This window comes from Equus caballus, chromosome 5 (assembly GCF_041296265.1).
Source record: "Equus caballus isolate H_3958 breed thoroughbred chromosome 5, TB-T2T, whole genome shotgun sequence".
Lineage (NCBI taxonomy): Eukaryota > Metazoa > Chordata > Mammalia > Perissodactyla > Equidae > Equus > Equus caballus.
The window spans coordinates 23,090,426-23,105,404 of NC_091688.1; the positions used below are offsets into that span (position 1 = coordinate 23,090,426).

The following is a 14,979-nucleotide window of genomic DNA, read 5'->3' on the forward strand; positions in this document are numbered from 1 at the left end:
AAGTGTGCAATGACACACCTCTGCCACACGAAGTACGACAGTTGTTTAGAGGAAAAGCACTTGTACAATTATTTGAGTTGCAAGCTGCACTAGAGGCTTATTTTCATAGAACAATTTGTACTTGAGAGAATGATTGACAGATAAATTACGGTTATTCAGATGAGTATTTGGCAGGTATTTCTTTTTTTTTTAACTTTAATAATATATTTTATTTAGCCCAATATATCCAAACATTATCATTTCAACACATAATCAAGATAAAAAAAACTAGGATTTTAAATCTTTTTTTTTGAACTAAGTCTTTGAAATCCAGTGTGTATTTCAGACTTACAGCACATTTCAAGCTAGATACTAAATTTTCACCAGAAATACTTGATCTGTATGGAGAGTTCATAAAATTAGAGTTGAAAATGTAGATTCCACATACTGAAGTTCTTCTAAACACTCCTAAAAGTTTTCTAATAACTGAAATGTCTGCTTTTATTTTATTTTTATTGAGTTAATGATAGGTGACAATCTTGTGAAATTTCAGTTGTACATTAATGTTTGTCATTCGTGTTGTAGGTGCGCCACTTCACCCTTTGTGCCCACCCCCCACCCCACCTTTCCCCTGGTAGCCACTAATCTGTTCTCTTTGTCCACATTTTTAAATTCCTCATATGAGTGGAGTCATACACAGATTATCCTTCTCTAACTGGCTCATTTCACTTAACATAATTCCCTCAAGGTCCATCCATGTTATTGCAAATGGAATGATTTTGTTCTGTTTTACAGCTGAGTAGTATTCCATTGTATATATATATATATCACATCTTCTTTATCCATCTGTTGATGGGCACTTAGGTTGCTTCCATGTCTTGGCTATTGTAAATAATGCTACAATGAACATTGGGGTGCATAGGACTTTTGGAATTGCTGACTTTAAGCTCTTTGGATAGATACCCAGTAGTGGAATGGCTGGATCGTATGGTAGTTCTATTTTTAATTTTTTGAGGAATCTCCATACTGTTTTCCATAGTGGCTGCACCAGTTTGCATTCCCACCAGCAGTGTATGAGGGTTCCTTTTTCTCCACAACCTCTCCAACATTTGTTACTATTAGTTTTAGATATTTTTGTCATTCTAACGGGTGTAAGGTGATATCTTAGTGTAGTTTTGATTTGCATTTCCCTGATGATCAGCGATGATGAGCATCTTTTCATGTGCCTATTGGCCATCCGTATATCTTCTTTGGAGAAATGTCTGTTCATGTCTCCAGCCCATTTTTTGATCGGGTTGTTTGATTTTTTGTTGTTGAGTTGTGAGAGTTCTTTATATATTATGGATATTAAGCCTTTGTCAGATATATGACTTGCAAATATTTTTTCCCAGTTAGTGGGTTGTTTTTTTGTTTCAATCCTGTTTTCATTTGCCTTGAAGAAGCTCTTTAGTCTGATGAAGTCCCATTTGTTTATTCTTTCCATTGTTTCCCTTCTCTGAGAAGACATGGTGTCCGAAAAGATCCTTTTAATATTGATGTCAAAGAGTGTACTGCCTACGTTTTCTTCTAGAAGCCTTATGGTTTCAGGTCTCACCTTTAGGTCTTTGATCCATTTTGAGTTTATTTTGGTGAATGGTGAAAACGAATGGTCAATTTTCATTCTTTTACATATGGCTTTCCAGTTTTCCCAGCACCAATTGTTGAAAAGACTTTCTTTTCTCCATTGTATGCCCTCAGCTCCTTTGTTGAAGATAAGCTGTCCATAGATGTGTGGTTTTATTTCTGGGCTTTCAATTCTGTTTTTGGCAGATATTTCTAAAAAGCAATGAAGTGAGTCTGTCACTTCAAGAAACAACTGACAGAATTTTTTCCCAATGATAAGAAAAGTTTTCCAACTAAAATTAGCATTTCGGAAAACCTGCATCTGCCAAGGCAAGTTTTAGAGAACTTGTATGAGCTTGACTCCTTCCCAATACTTGAAAGACTTTCTGATGAGATCAGAGGTATAAACGAATGCAATTGGTCTGGCATTATATAAGGAAAAATATTTTGGAAGAGCAGCATAATTCAGTGAAATAATATTTTCCAAATACTAATGCATAATAAGACAAAACCATGCATGATTAAAGATGTATTTAAAGTATAAGACAGATCGTTAGATTTTAATGTAACAAAGCATGGAAAGTTTATTGATACAGTTTCAGATTCCACATAGCAACTAAACTTTAAGACACTACCAGTTCAAATTTTGGCACAGGATTAAAAAATATCTGCAGTTATCTGAACAGGCTATTAAAATAACTCTCCTTTTCCAACTCCACATGTGTGCAAGACTTTTCTTCAAACATTTCAAAACAGCGTATCTCCACAGATTGAACGCAGACTCTGACATGAGAATCCAGCTGTATTCTAGAAAGCTCGACATTCCAGCGTTTTGCACTCTTTAAACATTAAAAAATATTGCTCTTCTCACATCTGTTTTGTTTTTGAAAAGTCATTTTTCATAAAAATGTAATTTATGTTAATATGTAATGAAGTTACTTTTAAATGAATATTTTTTTTTAGTTTCTAATAGGATAAATAATGACATCGATAACTCACAAAAACAAACATTATTCGGGCTTCTCAATGATTTTTAAGTCTAAGAATTCTGAGACTAAAACTTTTAGGAGCCACAGACCTAGATGAATGGTTCATCCAGCCTCCAGTCCCTGTCAGAGTTTCCTTCAGTTGCCCACCAGTTTATTAGGATACAGGATGCTCTTCGGGAGATTCTGAGGTGCACTGTCCCCCACCGTCCGACCCCAGTCTGATCTGAATCATCTGGGCAGCACTCCTGTCCTCCTCAAATGTCTTCTCTACTGACTCCCACAGGACCTCGATTTTCCTCATTCTTATTCTGTTGATATACCTCACTTAACTTTTCTCTTCAAATCTAAATACATCTAAGCGGTAATATGCATAGTGCTAGGTACCAGCGATCAATGCATAAAAATAGAGCCATCTTTTGAGCGTTAATGTCAAGCTTTATGCTAAACACTTTCCACGTATTATCTCATTTAACATTACGAAGAATGAATGTTCATCATACCCTATTTTTCAATGAAGACACTTACAGATTGGTTTTATTATATTAATCAGAAAGGCCTTGAGGAAAAGTGACGCATACTCCAGGAATAAGGTACAATACAGGCACACGCTACCAGGAGAGAAAGAGAGAGAAAAGTCGGAAGCTTAGGTGTTGTGGCCATGATGGCTCACTCAAGGCGGCCCATCTGCCTGAAGGCAGGGTGGGCACCAGAGTAAGAAGAGGAGACACAGCCCTCGCTACCTTGCTGTTTTAGCCCTGACCTTGGTTTGACTTTGTTTCCCTGTGTTCCACAAACCACCTCTCTCCTTCCCTCGTCCATTCTGAAATCACATAACCCCTTTCCATTTCCCATGTGTGCCTAAGAATAAACTTAAAATTTAAAGAAAAAAAAAGCCATACAAAATTACATTAAAAAAATAAATTTATTTCAAATCTGAAATACTGAAGAACAAGCATACAGATAAATAATACAAAAAGCAAAAATTAGAACATTAAAAAAGACTTAGGCATTCTTCCAGCAATACTCTGGGTTAACACCTAAACATATTTTTAAAGACATTTCTCCAACATTCACAAAAGGCAAAAGCAATATTTGCTGGGGCCGGCCCCATGGCCTAGTGGTTAAGTTCAGCACACTCGGCTTCAGCAGCCCAGGTTCAGTTCCTGGGTGAGACCTACACCACTCGTCAGCAGCCACACTGTGGCAGCAACCCACATACAAAATAGAGGAAGATCAGCACAGATGTTAGCTCAGGGCCAATCTTCCTCAAGCAAAAAGAGGAAGATTAGCAACAGATGTCAGCTCAGGGCCAATCTTCCTCACCCCCCCAAAAAAAAGAAGAAGAAGAAGAAGGAAAAGCTATATTTGCAACATTTATAAAGGTGACAGTTTTTGAAAATATCTAGTTTCTTTCTAAAATCATTTGATTAAAAGTTACACAGGTTATGGTTACCCAACAACATTTTCCAAAGATACAACATAGAATTATAAGACATTTTTGTTTGACATATTACAGTCAACTTTAATTCAAAATACAGAAAAATTCTCAGTTCATTTTATGTTTTATCACATATTTCATCCTTTTCCTAATCAACAAGGAAAAATACACATGACATATATGTATATGCTTTTCAGAAATAAAGCATTCCAACTTTTATCTGTAATGTGTTCAAAACCTCAGGAACTCAACAAATACATGATTATTTTAAACAACATTCACAGTTTAAAAATAAAAACAGTTACTTAGAGAAGGGGCCTTAAAATATATTTTCGGCCATAAAACCAGTGAAGTAAATAAATAAGGAAGTTAATGATTCAGCATATTCTGCCTGAGTGATCACCAACTGAATAAAAAGGCTAAAAAGTCAGATTTTAAATTCCCTGTATGTAGAAAGAAACAATCACTGTTGTGTATCCATTTGTCCAGGGAATTTTTCTCTAGCTAGATTTAAGTTCTTATGCTACAATGATCTGATCTACCCTACGATGAAAGCATTTAAGATTCACAAAAGACCTTTGAGATTAAATTGATCACATTCATTATATGGATGAGGAAATGCTGCCCGGAGAGTTACAGGGACAGTGAGAAACAGACCCAGGACATGGCCCCGGAGGTCCTGAGTCCCAGCTAACTTCTGGTAACACATTCTCCAGGGTGAGACTCTACAAAATTTACCGTTGTTTGATCACAGAGAATGTTATAGCTTGAATATAAAGCAAGACATAGGCTATGCCCAAATCAGAATTGCTAATTCACTTCAAGGGTATGCAAGAATATACCTGACAGCTTTTTTTTCGTTTACTTGGACATAATACAAGTATTATGGGTGCTTAAATGTCATTACTCATAAGATATTCTCTATCAGCTTAGAGAGTCAGGACATGAACATTTAAATTCTCACTGTAAATGAAACGCAGTGGTAGGCACTGTGGAAACACATTTGGTCCTACTCTCCTTACCCTGAGCATGTGAAAGAGCAGACTGTTCCAACAGTACGGAGACTGTGTACACTCTATGGTGAAGATACACTCCCCCGATGCTGAGGGAGCACGTACCTGGGCACAGTATTCCTCAGAAGAGAATGGTCACAAAAAATGATACTGAGAACTAGAATAGAGAGCATTTCAAGAGGTTTCCATTAAATGGAAACCTAGGCTATCTGAAGTTATTATAGATTTCCTTATCTCGGAAACTTCAAGGCAAAAGTATAAGGTGTAATACAAAAAATCATGAAAAAGCCAGTAACGTATAAGATGGCATTTTCTTACTAGAAAGTTCTATATTGAAAAAAATGAGAGAGTAAAAAAGGCAATGGGTACAAAACTACTCTATTTCAAGTTGGAGTGAAAAAATAGAGTGGTAGCATTTATACCATGATAGGAAGGCAGCACAGAGAAAAATTCAAGATAAGCCTGTGCCTGGGCTCCTTAGCTTAAATAGAACGTAAGTCTAAGACCAAAGTCATGGGTTCAGCCTGTACACAGCTTTTATAGCCATTGACACCATCTGTTACAAAGCACTTTGTAACAAGAATATAAGAAATGGGAAAAATCTCAGAGGTCATCTGGAGGTCTCACCCCAACACCGTCCTCTGGGGGGTTAGGTGTCATGCCGGCACGCTGAGGGGCTGGGACAGCTGGCAGGAACGACGGAGAGAGGGCCAATCAGGAACATATCGTATACTTGGTTCCACTGGATATTTTCATAGAGAAACCACACATACTCTTATGTAACTTACAGGGATTAAACCTCAATATTATTTTAAAGCCTCCTAAGCCTCCATTTTCTACAAAAAAGAAAAATATTTACTTTTGAAAAATAAATGTCAAGAAGCTTACTTTCAGATTGACAATTTAAGACTAAAAATGGGATCTTCATTAGAAAAACGGTAGTGTTAAAATGATGTAAGCAAAAGTAATTTTAGCAAAATATTGCTTAAATTAACAATTAAGCAAAACAGTAATAAAGTTTAGGAGTCATGTGATAATTTTCAACTAAGTATCCATACCCCATAATCTATAAACCAAGCCTTACTGCTCAATTATCACACGACATCAACTTTTCCTTTCACCTCAAATTGCTGATTCTGCCTGCTTGGACATTATAATAGCTTTTGCTTCTTGATCTGCAGGACTATCAACTGGTACCTGTAGAAAGAATCAGAAGATAAAAAATGTATAGTATCTGGCATACGTCATTATGACAGATCAACAGTTGGCTCAAGAATATAAAACAACTGACTAGATAGATTTGTTTCATACTTATTCTATGCACACATTTCTAAACAGTATAATAAAAATTTTCATTACTTACAGCTTTAATATCACCATTTGTAATTCCTATATTTATATTGTGTCTTCTCAAATCAGACTTGATTAATGCTGAAACAGAGAAGCATCAATGTGGTTACCATAGAGTACATACGAATATACTTTTCTCTAAGCAGTGCAGAGTCTTTTTTGATATCGTCAAATTTAGCACACTATAGCACCATAATATTCAATAGCAATCTCATAGCCTGAAAAAATAATAGTACTTCTCTGAGCCATTAACTTAATTAGCAAGTCATTCATTAGTGAACACATACAGGATGCTAGGAACCAAAGACACTAAGATGGAAAGTGCAATTCTTTCCCTAAATGACCCTCCAATCTAGAGAAATACTGACATGCAAGAATTATAACATTTTAGTCTAACTGCAATAAATGCAGGCATGTACAAGGTGCAGTGGGAACATGGGAGAAAAAATGCCTGTGTCAGCCAAAAGCCATCAGAGAAGGCTTGCCAGAGGGGACACGTGAACTGCAACTTGAAAACTGAGGAAGAACTCCTTCAGCAGGGAAGAGGAGAGAGGAAGGCATTCCAGGCAGGCAGAAAAAAGTATATGCAAAAAATCAGGACAGAAAGAGTATGGCCTGTTCTTGGCACTGGAGGTAGTTTGAGATCATTGGAGCATTAGCACAGGGCGGAGGTGGCAGGAAATGAGGCTGGGTTCGAGGTATGGTGTCCACTGTGTTAAGGAGTTTCCATCTGAGTAGGGAAGGACGCGACCAGGCCCACGTATTAGGGAGGTCAGCCTGGCAGCTCCGTGGAGGATGACTAGCAGCAACAAGACCAGAGGCAGGAAGGTCAGACAGGGGCTTCAATCCTGCTGAAACAGAGTAATCCTCAATGTGAGACATAGGGATACAGGGACAGATTTCAGAGACATATTTTAGAATAGAACCAATAAGCTTTGGTGACTTGATAGAATACAAAAAATGGAGGGAAGGGAGAAAGAAAAAAGTGAGTGACTTGAGAGTTTTCTTGGGCAATGAACAGATGGTGGTCCTAGTTAATGAAAAGGAAAATGTGAGAGGAAGAGGTGTGGTGGGAAGATGGTAAGTTGAGTTCTGGACAGGCTGAGGATCAGACTTCCACGGGACATCCAGGTCAGGGACCGACACGTAATTGGATATATTGGCCTGAAATGTAAAAGAGATCTGGGTCTGGACATAAAGATTTGGAAGTTACTGTGTTAAAGTGGTAAAGCCACAGACTGCTCAAGGAGAGTGTAAAACAAGAAAAGAAGATATAAGTTTGGGGGTAATTAAGTAATCTAATCAGTCATAAAGCAAAATAAAAGTAAAAGATGAAAGTAAAACCAATGTACTAAAAGTCTAAAGCTTCCTTTGAAATTCACACTGCCTCTTATAATTCTGCTCCATTACTGATACCAACATTTCAGAAATTCAAATATTTATGCTGAGCTAATTGGATATATATAAATATGGCCTTTCTGAGTGCATTTAAATGATTTTAAAGAAACCGGTGATGAGGTGGCCTGGTGGCATAGTGGTTAAGTTCACGTGCTCCGCTTCAGCCGCCTGGAGTTTGCAGGTTCAGATCCCAGGTGCGGACCTACACACCCTGATCACCAAGCCAAGTTGTGGTGGTGTCCCACATACAAAAATAGAGGAAGACTTGCACAGACATTAGCTCAGAGACAATCTTCCTCAAACAAAAAGAATGGCAACAGATGTTAGCTCAGGTCCCATCTTCCTCACCAAAAAGAAAAAAAGAAGAAGAAGAAGAGGAAGAAGAAGAAACTGGTGATGTTGTGGAATGAGACCATATTTAAAAGCAGTTTAGATATTAGAACAACTATGTTGCTTTAAATCGCAGCAATGATTGCCATTGACTCATCAGCTCTACAATGTTGTACAATTTGCCAAATCAAAGAGGCTACTCACTCATTTTTCTAACAGGGAGAAAATGTATTTCTTTACCATTAATACTAATTATGGAATTTAGAAACACTATGAATGGCATTATCATCCATTTTTTTCAATGGACACACAGATGAGCTAGGGACAAATAATATGCAGTACAGAGAGCTGTCAGTCCTGGAAAAGCAAAATGCACTGCATTCAAATGCTAATTTCTATGTCAAAACAAGAACTCCCAGCACTTCTAGGAAAGAAAATGTAAAGAGAAAAGGTACCACCTTTATCACACCTCATGAATTTCTCAGTCCCCTTTCCTGTCGATACAATATACAAACACTGGATAGAAAACCCATCACACTTGGTCCAGTAAAATACTCAACAGTTGAGGGAAATTAATTAGCATTTTTCGATGGTAAACGTAGCAAAGTGAAACAATTTTAAAGATCATTTTTCACATCTTAGTTTTCTAGGCTTGATTTCTTTGAATTAACATTTATGAATCTTATTACAAAAATGATGTGAAAAAGTACAAAATTCCTCCCTTTTTTGGTCCAACAGTAACAGTCTATTTGACAGACGTGTTACTTCCTTGGAAATTAAGAACCAAGACGGAATTATTTATGACAGATCAGTAGTTAAAGCAGTCAATGTATCACGTTTTTCACAGTTTTGTATGCTTCATTTTACTAACTGAAAAGAATGAGGGAAAAACCTCCCCCATCATAAGATGTTTTCCTTTGAGGACACAGGTTACATTTACTCTCTTTGAACATAATGAATGAACATAGTGACCTTAGGTGTTTGTGTATTTCGAAAATAAATGTTTACCACTGGTAAGATTTCATATTGGGGGTTTCAAAAAGAATGATCAGGTATTCAATGAACACAAAAAGCAGCCTTGATTCACCTCTTTCTGATAGATCTGTCTCTTATATTGGTAAAGGGATGCAGAAAGAAATCAACAAACTGAAATAACAGTAGAAGCCAACATGGGCTGGAAGCACTGCTGGACAGACGTCTTACTTCCAAATTCAAACACTTATGTGCCTGGAAAACTACGGATAAAAGTTCTTTTACACGCTCGTTCTTGGGCGATGGGGTACTATTCTCTTTCCTGCCCATGTCTATTCTGATTACAATCATGCACTCCCCAGGTGTGTAGTAGTCTATACCATCTAGGTTTGTGTAAGTATATTCTATGGTGTTCACCCAATGACAAAAGCTCCTAACAATGCATTTCTCACAACGTATCCTTCTCAATACCTGAGAAGTCTAAGAATGGGCTAACCATTCCACATGCTATTTCCACTACCACCATTTGACTTCTTACTGCCACTATCACGTTATAATAATAGCTAACGTGGTTGGGCATGTCCTAGGTGCCAGACACTACACTACGAGCTTTCCATGAACCGCCTCAGTTAATCCTCATAGCAACCCCGTAACGCAGGCTTTTTAATACTTTATTATATAAATGAGGAAAGGAGGATTTGAGAGGTTAAGAAACTTGTCTAAAGTCAAACAGCTAGTGAGCAGCAGAATCAGAACTTGAACCCGGGTCTGCTCACTCCAGGTCTTCACTGACTCTCGATATAAAAGCTTTGTTTTCAATGCATAGTAATGGCACTGAATTTGAAACCTGAAAAATGAATTAATAGGTTCATATCCTTGGAAGAAAACAAATAACATCCTGCTTTTTACTTCATTTTTTTTTATGAGTTCTGCCACGTCACTGAGAATCAATATACATGAAAATATGAAGACAACATGACACAAGTCTTTTTGCCAAGAACATACCCTAATTTACCTGTTAAAACGATGCCTACAAACATCCAAACACAGAGGAAAATGTTCCCTGCCTTAGGACTATAGTTTGATGTGAGCATTCCTTGAGCCAATGTGAACAAAATTCCAAATATCTAAAATAAAATAAGAGAAATAATTTTTATTGTTTACGTCTTTAAAATAAGTGTAATGTTCTTCCCAGATCTTAACTATTTTATTCAGATGATTTGGCTTCCAGAAACATTGATTGAAAGGTATAATTTTTAAAACAAAAACTATGGTCAAATTCATTACCCATTAGAACATTCGGTAAACTAATCATCTCAGGTTTCAGAGAAATCAGAGGCTTACCTGCGCGGCAGCATTAAGGAGACCAGAGGAAGTACCTTCAGATTCAGGGTAAGTGATTTCAACTGCAAATTCAAAACCCAAGGGAAGGTAACCAGTCATGAAGAAACTAGGAAAATAAATCCAGAATTACAGAAAGAATTAACAGAAGGACATTATTACATATTGAGGCAATCATTCTACTTCTCAGGCTTATTCTAATGATCAAATAAGTAAATATTTTGAAGTTAATACGTGAAAGTAAGGCACTAGTATTATTCACCAGTCAGCCCAAGGTCACGAGAACTGAGAAGCAAAACAATTCCTAATTTTTTTCAGAGACAAACTTACCTCTAGTTTTCTAAGTTGTCTTTCTAACTAAATAAAATTACTTGGATTAAGTGAAGCTTATCCATTTTTCACCTATATATCAAATTTTAAACTATTTTTAATATTTCTAAAGAATTACACATTTATATGCACAGGATAGATTCTTTAAAGTTTAAAATACTAAAGAAACTTTGGATAAACTTTAAAAATTAAAAACCACGGTAATAATACTTCAGAATTGTAAGGGCATGCTGTCATTCCTCCTAAACACATTTGATGCTTACCCAAGCACCCCTCCAGTAATAAACACGATGATAATGTATCCAAGGTCCAATGTGAAAGTAAATATAACCATTCCAACAAAAGACAAAATGTAAACTATCAGAGTGGTCTGTCTAAAACAAAAATAACAAAATTGTTAGTATTTTGTCTGATTTTCCTAGGCACATAAAAATCATATGGCTAGCCACTGCTCTGTCTATACAGTAATAATTCTGTGGTTTCCAAGATTAGGTTTTCCTTATCTGTGGAAAATGTTTCTACCAGAGTGTGGACTTCAAAGCTTAAGACTTAAGATTCAATAGCATCAGACAATAAAACCCACACCATATCCAATGCTCAGACAGGAAGGCATATTCATTTGGATACAATCATTTTTATGCCACCAAATGGGATAGTTCCCTATTTGTATTTCAAGATTCAAATTCCACCTCTTCCAAAATGCCTTTCCTAACCACTGCAGCTTCCAAGTTTCTTTCTTCCAAACTTCCTTATCATTATACCGTCTACATAACTGGCACTTGACTGCTATTGGAAGAACTTATGATTATCTATGTTAGTCTGTTATATCATTATTTAACTTTTCATATGTGAATGCCCTATCTTCCCCATTTACACCACAAGGGTCTTAAGGACACGGATCATACTTCCTTGCCACAATTCCTAGCTAAGAGCGATGCACACAGCAGGAGTTTGGTGTATGAATGGGAGTTACCCTGAGAAGAGAGCCAGGGCAACAAAGAACCAATTTCTATGCCTATCAAGTTTTCTAATTACATAATGGACTAAAGACTATTAATAAATTTAATCCTTTACATACGCTTGTAAGCATGGACCCTCTGGGACCAGTTCAGCTGACTCCATCTTATCAACAGAGTAATTAAGAGTGGTTTTTCAGGAATGGAGACCCCTTGTCCAGTTCAGGCCAGTTGAGACTACCAACCCATCAAGTGGGCCTGCACAAATGCCCAATAAGTGATCTTTTTGATGTCAAAGGGCTGAAAACTCTACCCTCAGATCAGGCTAACTCCATCCTCAGATGATGCTAACACCACCCTTTTGTGAACATGTGTCCTATGAAGAGCCATGAAGCTTGCCTATGCTTGCATATAGGTCATCCATTACCTCACTTCTCTTTACCTCCATTCATCTATCTCCACACTTCAGACGGCCCTGCCCTTCATCCCATAAATTCTGCCCCAAGCCCTGGATTGGGGAGACAGATCTGAGAGCATATGCCTCCCATTTCCTTGAAGATCAATCTCGCAAATAAAGCTATTTTTCTTTTCCCCAAACCTGATGCCTGTAATATTTGGCTCTTTATGCGTATCAGGTGGGAGCCCTTGCTGGGTAAGGTGCCCTTCATCTACACATTAATGGGTTTCACTCTAAGCCACCACTTCATAATAACGAAGCTGCACCAAGTGTTGTCTTAAAGCATGGGAGAATGATCTTTGAGAATTTCAAGATCAAAGGTATTCTGGAAGGGTTTATTTAGATAATGGTATCAAACATATCTTGGGCCTTGAAAGGTGTGTAGGAGGACACAGTTCCACACTTCATTCATTCACCGTTCCACTCATTCATTTCTCCCAAGCAGATGAGAAGTCTATGCCTGTTAAAAAAAATGTAGCTATTCTTTTAAGGCTTGGTGCAAAACATGCGGCCTCTGACACCCGCTTCTCAGTCTCCCAGTTGGGATTACTCTCTTTCTCTTCTGTATGAGCATCTCGCCGGTTCTGTATAGATGGGCGATTAATAAGCAGGAAAATATTATGTATCATCTTATAGTTAAGTGGTGCTATAGTTTGGGGGCATTTTAGCCAAAAACTTTTTACCAAAAAAAGGCCTATGCTCAATAATAATTTTTTGGTAGAAAAGAACAACTTTTTGTTTGTTTTATGCTCACATGAGAAAAGAACAGTACACAGTTTCTGTCAAAAGTCAAATGTTTCTCAGAAAGGGCTTATTTTAGAATAGAAATGATCCCTTCTGAAGTGGTACATATGAGTATTATTAGAGGGGAAGAAGATTCATTAGGAATCCAGCTTCTCAAATTTGAAATAAATACGACTGATAAAATAAGACAATATTTAGCCTATGGAAACATTTGGAAGTGAAGGGAACCTCAGAGTGTCTAGAATCCAAGTCTTTTAGTACTAATACTTCTAAAAATTTCTTAAAATAAAAAGCAATGTTTTCTTTAAAACCAAAAAATCTTAGGTTGTACACCATACATTTTATCTACTTTCACTTACTTGTATGTTTTGGTATAATCCAGCCATAAGCCACAAAGAATAGAGCCCACCATTCCAGCCACTACCAGTGTTAGGCCAATCCTTCCAGCATTCACTTCTTCTCCCTTAAAAGAATTTTCATAAGAAGTTAATCAGATACTTCTAACTCAAACAGATCCTTCACATTCCCATACCCTTTCATAGTCATTGGAAGTAATCAGACAAAATTAAGCAAACAATAGGAAGATTCAGTATGTGTGTTAGGGTGATGTGGGTGGGGACAGGTAACGCATATATAAAGGACATTCTATTTTAAAACCAAAAAAAAAAAAAAACCACCGCTAAAATATAGGAGAAATCAAAAAGGAAATTTTTCCTGATCCTCCATGAGGTTAGAAGAACAAGCATGTTGTTAGAATTCTTAACTAATTCATAGATGTCTGAAAAGAAGGTTAATCTGATAGCTTTTACATATTACAACTGTTTTCTCCTTTCAAAAACAAAGAGAGGTTCATCACTTGATATTTACTCCTGTATACTTGTGTTGGATTCCCTTAAAGTTTTTTCTTTGTCTTTTTCCATATAACCTGTCACACTTTCTTTAAAAAAAGAATAACAAAAAGATTTAGGTATTGTCAAAGCAACAATAACTTCTGCTTTCCATCTCATACGTTTTATAAATTGTATTAAATGTATTCTCAATTAAAACAAACATAAATCTTTCACAGCAACAAGGTCATAAATCTTTAATCTTATGATCATGCTAACAGGAATTATATTGCTAAAGAAAATTTCTGGGCCAGACATTCAACAAATGTAGGTAAAAGCTTACCTTATAATACGTCAGTATCATTTGATTTAATAATGTTGAGACTGAATAAAATGCTCCAGTCATGATACCTACAACAATAACGGAAAACTATAAATGTACCGTTAACTAGTTCATGACAGTTGTGAAAATATAAAGTATTTCTCAGACAGCTGATAGAGAAAATGAAGAACTCTTGCTATTCCCCCTTAGCACGTGGACTGATCAATATAACACCTCAACTTACCAGAGATTATGTCCTTACACCATTTCTTATTATTTAGATTCAGATATACCGGCCATAAATCATCCCCACACAAAACACTCTATATGGCAATCAAGCACGTACAATGTACTCAAGCTAATGAATGCTAAAGCACAAGAGAAAATCTCTGCTTCAGAGATCTCATCCCTGCATCAAAGACTTACAAGGCAATCAGTAATACAATATTAATGAAAGAATACTTAAAAAGAGAAAATAAAAACAGCCAGTTATCGGGAAGCATGACTTGTTTGAATCATGGTGTTTCCTTGCACACACTGCATGACTTTAGTTAAGTCTCTTAACCTAGCTGAGACTTAAGTTTATTATTTCCCTCTCTCTTTATTATGAAATATTTTGAGCATACAAAATAGTACAAAGAATAATTTGAAAGTACCATGACTCATCACCCAGCTTTGTCAAGCGTTGGCATGTTGCCAACTTTGCTTCAGATGCATTTTCCAGACCTTCCCTAATCCTATTCCTCTCTCATGTGCTTTCTCAGAGGTAACCCCATCCAGACCTTGCTACTCATTATTTTAGATATTACAATATATGTGAATCCATAAACAACGATTAGAATGATTCAGCATGTATTTAAACTTTATGTAAATAGTATACTATTTGTATCCATGTGCAACTTGCTCTTATCATTCAATACTATGGTTTTGA

At 36.6% G+C, this 14,979-nt stretch overlaps 1 protein-coding gene across 1 annotated transcript in view; it reads right to left on the reverse strand.

Annotated features, from left to right (window-relative positions):
* Positions 1 to 3,473: 3,473 nt before the first annotated feature.
* Positions 3,474 to 14,979, reverse strand: part of FLVCR1 (FLVCR choline and heme transporter 1) — a 36,705-nt gene continuing 25,199 nt past the window's right edge. Inside the window, exons 4-10 of the mRNA XM_001488684.7 lie at positions 14,070 to 14,137; positions 13,259 to 13,362; positions 11,006 to 11,116; positions 10,416 to 10,521; positions 10,087 to 10,198; positions 6,385 to 6,452; positions 3,474 to 6,218 (exon numbers count right to left, since the gene is read on the reverse strand). Of these exons, the coding sequence (XP_001488734.2) occupies positions 6,144 to 6,218; positions 6,385 to 6,452; positions 10,087 to 10,198; positions 10,416 to 10,521; positions 11,006 to 11,116; positions 13,259 to 13,362; positions 14,070 to 14,137 (644 nt within the window). The 3' untranslated portion in view covers positions 3,474 to 6,143. The remainder of the gene's footprint in view (positions 6,219 to 6,384; positions 6,453 to 10,086; positions 10,199 to 10,415; positions 10,522 to 11,005; positions 11,117 to 13,258; positions 13,363 to 14,069; positions 14,138 to 14,979) is intronic.